Raw genomic sequence first — 8,936 nt, 5'->3', positions numbered from 1 at the left:
TCGGCCTGCGGACTGAAAGGTCCCAGGTTCAATTCCCAGTCAAGGGCACATGCCTGGGTTGCGGGCTTGATCCCCAGTGTGGGGCGTGCAGGAGGCAGCCAATCAATGATCCTCTCTCATCATTGATGTTTCTATCTCTCTTTCCCTCTTCCTTCCTCTTTAAAATCAATAAAAATATTTTTTTTAAAAAATCAATAAAATGTATTTGAAAAATAAATAACAAAAAAGGGTTAGCAAAAAAAGTACATCAACTGACTTAATTTTGTAAACTATTTACACTCTTCATTTATCCATTTTTTCCTACTCCAGAATCACACAAAATAAGTGAAATGACCAAGTTCAAGATAGACACTTGAAATTAACACTAAAAAGAACCTGTTAAGTACTTGCCTCAAGTCCATACAATTAGCAAGTAACAGAACCCAATCCAAAATAACAACCATTTTCCCACTCACAACTCTTCAATGCTCCATCATACTTAATAGTAATAAAAGCAATTCAATTTATACAATGGAGTGAAAAAAAATTTTAAGTGCTATTTAATGGGATACTTAATTTGAAAACCCCATAACATATACTGAATAACTGTTAATTATCATTTCTAATTTTTACTAAAATTCTTACTTGACTACAGTCTGATTTTCTTAACTCCCAAACCAAATTATTTTGGGTCTTAAATCTGGAGTAACGGGCTTTACACAGTAATTCTAAGAGGAAAAAAGGTTACATGGATTAGATAACGAATGTAAGAATTTTAAGCAAGTCCACTTTTACTACATACATTTCTCTTTTTTAACAATTCAGTGATTTTTTTTTTTACATTCTTTTTCTACTCAACTTTTTTTTTGCAAAAACATGAAAAATCTGCTTTAGGTATAAATAATACCTTATCATTATCTTAGATGATATCCATTTCCTGATGGACAACTTGTCTCAAAGTCTAGCCTCAGTTTCTTATATTCCTTGTCCTTCAGATCCATTCCATTTCCAGGCCCAATTCCCACAGCAACATCTGGACCTTGCCATCACTAGAACTATTCTGGCAGTTTGATTAAAATAAAAGATCTTTACCATAACTTTTTACCACATAAAATGTTTTAATTACTCACACTATATGGTTATTCTATATTAACCTTTGGCTATTTTCCTTTCTCTGAATTAGCACCCTCCACCTTTTATTTTCTTCCCTAAACAACATGGCCCATCACTTTAATCTCTTAGCAATATCCAAAATTCCTTTGCCCCACTGTTCTCTGAAGATAGCTCCTTGGCAAAACCTCAACCCAGGAACAAATCCAGAATACCTAATACTATACCCACATTGCTCAGTACTTACTGAAGAAAAATCCTAAAACCATCCACAATTTACATAAAACAGAGGCACAGAAAAGCATCAAAATCTGCCCAAGGCTGCATGGCTAGTAATGCTAACCCAAGGAATCTGCCTCCAGAAATCATGCCAGCCCTGGCCAGTTGCTCAGTGGTTAGAGCATCAACCCAGAGACCAGAGACTCAGGTTCGATTCCTGGTTAAGGGCACATACTTCGGTTGCAGGTTCAATCACTGGCCCTGTTGGAGCAACTATGGGAGGCAACCAATCGATATGTCTCTTTCACATTGATGTTTTTCTTTCTTTTTATTTCTTTCTTTCCCTCCCTCTAAAAATCAATGCAGCCAAAGCCAGTTTGGCTCAGTGGATAGAGCATTGTCCTGTGGAATGAAGGGTCCCGGGTTTGATTCCAGTCAAGGGCCATTCTCTCTCATTGATGTTTCTTTCTCTCCCTTTCCCTTCCTCTCTGAAATTAATAAAAATACATATTTTTAAAAAATCAATGGAAAAAATATGCTCGTGAGGATTAAAAATAATAAAACTTTAATTCTATGCAGTCTCTCTAATTCAATATCCCATAGGTACCACAAACCAATTGTCCATAACTGAGCCCATCATTCCGTCATAAAATTTCCTTTCCTTTATTTTTCTACAAATGGAATAGCAAATGCTCAAACCAGAAACCTCAGTACCATCCTTGTTATTTTTCTCCCACCTCTCCTCAGATATCCAAGTTAACAATAATTTTACCTCCTAAATATCACTCAAATTTAACCTCTTCTACTCATTTCTATCACAGGTTTCCATTTCTAATTTGTAAATTAGTGAAACTGCATCTCACCTTCCTCCAAATCATTCTCACTATTACAGAGTTGTCTTTCAAAACACCCATAGAGAGAAAAAAAGCCAATGTGGCAAAATGTTAGCCATGGGTCAGTATTTAAGAAGGGTATGATGGTAGTTCACTGTAATACTCTTTCAATTTCTCTATAAGTTGAAGTCTTTTTCCAAAATAAAAGATTGTTTAAATAAAAGACCCTTACAAGCTTTAGCCCTGATTTACTCTCCAGCATCATCTCTTGTCCCACACCATTTACTAGTACTCTAAAACCCAGTCACATTAACTTTTTTCGCTTTTTCACATAGAGCTTTCTCACACAAACCACTTCCTCCAAAGAAAACTTTTATTTACCTCCAAGTCTAGGCTGAGTATTCCTCTCCTCTATTCCTACGGAGCCCTTTACTACCCTATCATAACTTACCATACTGCACTGTAATCATTTCCTTTCCTGTCTCCCTCTCATCTTCTTGAAGACAGGGACTGAATCTACCTTGTTCACTGCATAATGCCTGGCACAGAGTAAGCACTGTTATTTAATCAAATCTACTATGTTAGCAATGACAGTTTTTTCTCCACATATAAATGAATTTAAAGAAACATAACTAAAGCAGGTTTTTGATTTTTTTTAAAACAGCATGGAAAGCTTTAAACTCATGTGCATACACACACAAAATTTTATCCAGAATCCCAAAGTATGTAGTTACTTTGGTAGAATCCCAAGTCTATGCAAAGTAGACCAAAATCTCTAAGAGTTGACTATTCTGATGTTTCTATAATTGGATTATAGCTTCTTAAAAGCAAAGTTTTCTGTAATTTCTCCAGAAAACCTATCACCACGCCTTTAACTAAGACAGCGCTCAATAGTATTTCTATTTCGCTCAATAGTATTTCTATTTCTATTTGATTCCTCATTTACTTCCCCGTATTTAATCAGTAAAATAGCTTAATCATTTCTCCCACTGAAATGTCTCTGTAGCCTTTCCTTTGTAGTCTCTCTGCTATGGTTCAGGACCTTATTGCTCCATAGCTCAAGTAATTTGAACAGTCCACTCTATGGTTCAATCTATCCTGTCAAATAAGTCTTCTTGATTATCATTTTCAAATGATCTGAGTAATATTCTTTAGCCCTGCAATAACATCCTAAACAGTTATCTAAAACAAACAGTATTCATCCATTTTCTGCAGAGCCCTTTGGGGTTCCTTATTTCATGGGGCTCAAGAAAAATTATAGGGAGGTGAGTATGAGGGTTATTTTAGGTCACCTATCCCTATTTCAACTCTAATGTGGTACAGTGAACTTGTTGAGTACAATTCCATTTGACCACATGATTTATGGTTAAAAACAATGACCTACAGAATAAAATGCAAACTACTCTGTCTCAAGATTTAAGAATGCATAAACCCCCCAATATACTGTCCATTCATATCTTCTATTATCTATATACAGTAGGTTCTCAGGTTACATCGGAGATCCGTTCCTACGGCACAATGTAACGCAATTTTCACCGCAAGTCAGAACCCACCTACATAAGCACCTACCTCACTCACATGTAGCGCATACACAGCAGTAATAAAGTGAAACAGTAAATATTTAAAAGATAACAATTCCTGACCTTTACTTGTGGTAAATAAATAATAAAAAACATAAAGCACATATGTATATGTCGAAATGACGCAACTTTTTTTTTTTATAAATGGGAGATGGCGATGTAACCACCAAAGGATGTACAAAACGAAATGACGTACAAAATAAAACGTACAAAACGAAACGAAGTACAAAATGAAATGACATACAAAACGAAACAACGTATGTCGAGTCCTACGTAACCCGAGGACTGTTTGTATAGCAAATCTATATATATAAAAGACTAAGCGACCGTCCAATTGTCCAATAGGTATGACACGCACTAACCACCAGGGGGCAGACTCTCAATGCAGGAGCTGCCGAGCTGCAGTGACTTGGCAGCAGCGATTCTCGGGTGACAAACCCGAAACCAGAGAGGAGGGAGCCCAATTCCTCACGGGGCCACGCGATTCCACCTTCGGCCATGGGTTATGTTGTTGGTTTACTGCACACTTGCGTTTGCGTCCCATACCCTGTACAACAGCAACTTTGCAGAGTGCCCTCTCACACTCCGGGACCCCTTGGGGGATGTCAGAGGGCTGGTTTTGGCCTGATCCCCACAGGCCAGGCCGAGGGACCCCACGTGCTGGAGGGAACCCTGCTCACTCCACAGACACCCTTCGAGCCATCGTGCCTGGGGAGGGACTGTGGGAGGTTGACTCCAGGGCATGAATGGCCCCTCTCGCCCAGTCCCACCCCACCAGCCACCTTCTAATTCAGGGTCACCAACCAGTGGTCCACTGGTGGTCCGTGAGGTCTGAAAGGTTGACGACAGCTGGTTTAAGGAAACCTTTGGAGCAGCAGTTGCCAACCAGTGGCCTGCGGACCACTGGTGGTCCGTGAGGTCCAAAAGGTTGGAGACCTCTGTTCTAATTAATTTCCTTTCAATGTGCATGAATCTGTGCACCAGGCCACTAGTATCCCTGTAAGAACCCTCTGCTCAATAAAAATTAATTTACTTCCAAGATATACCTCATTCCTTTCCAACTCTCCAATTTTGCTCAATCCATTTTCTTTACCTGGGACATATTCCCCATTCCTAGCTATTTTAAAAACCCTAAACTCCCTTAAAAACATAAATTTGTCTAAAATCTTTCTAACCCTTTTTCAAAATTCTAAAAACATTTAATATTAGGGTCATTAGCAATCACTAATTTTTTGCCTTGTGACACAGCTTCTTTTATAATCTTAGTCATGTAATTCTTATAACTAATTATGATAAGCTTCTATCTTATCTGAAAAAAAATGCTTCTTCGAAGGCAAGAACTTCTTTGTTAGTTGCCACAGAATCAAAAACATTGCTTTGAACATAGTATTTAATAATTTAAGACTTTCTATCCCATACAGGTAGTAATCTGATTAAAGATCATCTGGTTAAATTGAACAGCAAGAAGAAAATAACACACACAAAAAAAAAAGAAGAAGAAACTAACACAGATTTCTAGAACTAGGATAACTATTTTAGAAAAAAATTAATAAAATTTAATTGTAATCATCAGTGTGCATTTCAAGGGGTCCTCTACATAAAAATAAGAACATGACTGAATGTGTCTACTATTTACATTTGACAATTTTTAGAAACCAAGTATGTTTTATCAAATAGATAATTCTGAAGGACAAGCAAAATAAAATTTGTGCTAAATATTTTACTAAAAAGAAAGACAATCATTATAGTAATAAAAAGGATATCAGCTTTAGCAAAGTCTCTTATCCCACACTGAGGTAATCCTGGTGTGTTCTGCATGTAGAAATCCAAGTAAAACCAATGGGCAAGTTCAATCTGAAAACATACTCGGATGGCATTGTCTCTTTCCTCGCTGGGAATATGCAAAATAAACCGGCTGTCAAAAACAAAACATATACAAATTATTTACAAACCATAACGATTTATTTTAACATATTTAACTGCTTCATCCCTGACCCATCACCAGAGAAAAGGGACCAAGAGTGCAGTGCTGATCAAGAAAGCAAAATTTGGGGAAATTACTATAGAGAAGATGAGTCTGGAAAAAACAACAGCTGATTTTTTTTAAGAGGCCATTTACCTTCTATTCACAAACACAGGAATAAACTAAAGAGCTCAGTAACAATGAATTAAAGGTGAACAAGAAAACCTTCACTAGGATTTTCTCCCATGTCTGGTAACATATTCTAAGAATATATGCAAATGCATTCATACGAACAGAAAAAACTGATAGCTGCTTAATCTTCACATTTAAAGTATTACAAAAAAAATTACAGAAATCAATACTCTGTTGTTCTTTAATAGACTACAAACATCCCAAAGAGCCTTATCTGCAGAACCTAGTTCAAACTTTCTTTGAGGAACCTCCAATGTCAGTCAATATCTTTAAGTCTTTCCTTATGGGGCTAGTCAGATGCCTGGAGAAGAACCTCCAATCTCCTACCTAGAAGGTAAAGGCCAAGCTGTCGTATTCTGGGAGCTGAGCTGGGGGAAGGGGCAGAGGGTTGTTAGTATGTGTATATAAGATATATAAATTCACCATTTTTCGGTATTCTCTGATTCTGGAGTAGACTGGCACTACTAGAGTAGTCTCGCATTTTGGTCTATCATGTCTACTAAGTCATATACCACTATCCCTTTTGCTTTATAGTTTCCAAATGTTGTTGCTCAACTCTTCATCCATTCTTCCTTTCCTTGTGGATTTACACATTTCAAAAACAAAACAGCCCAGCCTGTGTGGCTCAGAAGTTGAGCGTTGACCTATGAACCAGGAGGTCATGGCTCAATTCTTGATGAGGGCACATGACCAGGTTGTGGGCTCAATCCCCAGTAGGGAATGTGCAGGAGGCAGCCAATCAATCATTCTCTCTCATCATTGATGTTTCTATCTCACTCTCTCTCTCCCTTCCTCTCTAAAATCAAAAATATATTTTTTTAAAAACTTTACTGTTTTAGTGAGATGTTGTGTTCAATCTACTATCTTTAACTAGAAATTCCCACAGCAAGGTCTATTTATGTAGTGTCTACATCACTTTTACTCCTTTGTCATAAGTTTCTCCTGCAAACGATTGGGGAAAGAGGGAACAACACCAGAGGCTGTTTTCTAACTTTAGCAGATAGGTTGGGCAAGTGAACCCGTCCAGATTGGACTAGGAGAGTGGAGGTCTCCAAGAGGTCAACTCTGGAGGAAAAAAGAACTTCTGCATGATTGAGGATATAATAAAGGAGCAGATGGGGGAAGGTGGAAAGACAGCAAAAAACTTTGGATATGTACATAACTGTCTAACCATTATGCTGTACATTTGAAACTAATACAGAATAATACTGTATGTAAAACTGTAACTGAAAAATAAAATAAATAAAAACTTGGATGTACTGGGTGAGAGGGGTAAATATATACAAAAGAATCGTAGTCCAACTATGAAGCAAAACACCAAAAAACAGACAATGCAAAAAAAAATGGATTTCAAGAATAGCTAGAAGGAATTAAGAAAAAAAACTAAAGGAAAAAAAAGAAAAAAACTAAAAGGCAGCATCATTTTGATCAATCTGTAAAATATAAGAAAGGAAAATACTTTTAAGAGCCTTTTATGAAGGTCACATGACTGATGGAAAAGAAACAAAACAAGGTTTCCAGACAGAAAAGAAACAAAACCCTAGCCACTGTAGACTTGCCTTTACTGTGAAAAACATGCACATAGTTACACTGTATAACAAACGCTATCTATTATTGTTCAGCTTTTGCAATCAACCAATAGTAAAAAGTATAACAGACATCTAAGGTTACAAAATGAAATGTAAATATTACCATTTTTTAATTTTTATTTTAGGTTCATCCAGATAGAAGCTGAAGGAATAGGTAAGAAAGATGGAACATGTTCTTCCAGTCCTTTATCCAGACAGACAGACACCAAATCTTTTTTCTTTTTTACAAAATCTTTCTTTTTTACAGAAAATAAGTGCCTTTTAAGTGGTTCATCCAAATCTACTATAATCATACCATCCCCAAAGAAATAGTGACATTATTTCTTATTAGTTGCAAAATTATCCTATTTACTTATTTACATGTGCCTTTCTTTTTTGAGGCTTAAAACGCTGTAATTGATTTCCTATTACATCCACCTGGCGTAGAAGAAACAGCACAAGCTCTGTAAAGGGCCTATTTCAAACCTTGATTTTCTGAAATAGGATGAATGTGAGCTTGGGTAAATTACCGCCTCTCTGAGTCTGTCAGGTGAAAATGGAAATAACTGCATCTACCAAATAGGGTTGTTTGGGGGAATAAATAAAATGTTAAAGGGAGGACTCAGTACCTGGCGCCTAGTAGTAACCTCGTAAATATTGTTTCCTACTTAAAAAAAAAAAAAAAAAAAACGTGAATGCGAGACAACTACTAAAAGTCAGACTTGTAGACATAAATACACTGAAAAGTAACTGTCACTGAAAAGGTATTTTATCAGAGCTTTAACTCACTTGTAATTTAAAATATTTCACAGCCCCCTTACACCTGGCGACAACTCGGGGTAGTACTGCACCAAAAATTTCACTTCGGGGGGAAATACGTATTTAAGTTTATGTTACACGTTTGGCTCTCTGAAATCGTAGCTGACAAAGGGGAAGAATGCAAGAAATTTCTCTTGTAAAAGTATGCCGGGAGTTAAAACCCTGAAGCTGAGAACTTCCTTTAAGGATAATCAAGGGATGAAAAGGAAACCAACTTTAGGCATTGTTTTCCCCTCCCAACTGTAAGTTTTGGGATGAACAGGAGTAATTCTGCACACAATTTGCAGAACGACGTTACAGGGAAAAGGGAAGTCTGAAAACTGCTCCCTGCGGAGGTCCGGGACCGGGATTCTAAGGTTTAAAACCTCAGGGTCTTTCAACAGCACTGGGGGGTGAGGCGGAGGGAGGAGGGGGACGGGCAGTAAGAGTCAGAGCCCGAAAAGCCAGCGGCGGGGGGCACCCCAAAACCGCTAATGACCCAAGCTTCTGAGGAGCGCCTTCGCTCGAGGGAAAGCAAAGTAACTGGGGAACTAAGAAAATGAGGACCTTCCGGGGCTCCGCGAAGAGGGGTGAGAACTAGGGAGGCTGAGGCTGTGGCGGAAAGCGAGGGGTGGTGTCGTCCGAGGGGGGTCCCCAGGGAAAGGGCTCGACGCTGGGGCCGGAAAGCGGGGGC

General features: G+C 37.9%; 1 protein-coding gene across 1 annotated transcript in view; it reads right to left on the bottom strand.

The window, feature by feature from the left end:
* Positions 1–8,936, bottom strand: part of DCP2 (decapping mRNA 2) — a gene marked incomplete at its 5' end in the record, with an annotated part of 62,638 nt that overhangs the window by 33,146 nt on the left and 20,556 nt on the right. Inside the window, one exon of the mRNA XM_014539863.1 lies at positions 5,485–5,636. Coding sequence (XP_014395349.1) covers positions 5,485–5,636 — 152 coding nt within the window. The remainder of the gene's footprint in view (positions 1–5,484; positions 5,637–8,936) is intronic.

This window comes from Myotis brandtii, unplaced genomic scaffold, assembly GCF_000412655.1.
Source record: "Myotis brandtii unplaced genomic scaffold, ASM41265v1 scaffold230, whole genome shotgun sequence".
In the NCBI taxonomy this organism is placed as follows: Eukaryota; Metazoa; Chordata; class Mammalia; order Chiroptera; family Vespertilionidae; genus Myotis; species Myotis brandtii.
This window is presented reverse-complemented; position numbering and strand designations above follow the sequence as displayed.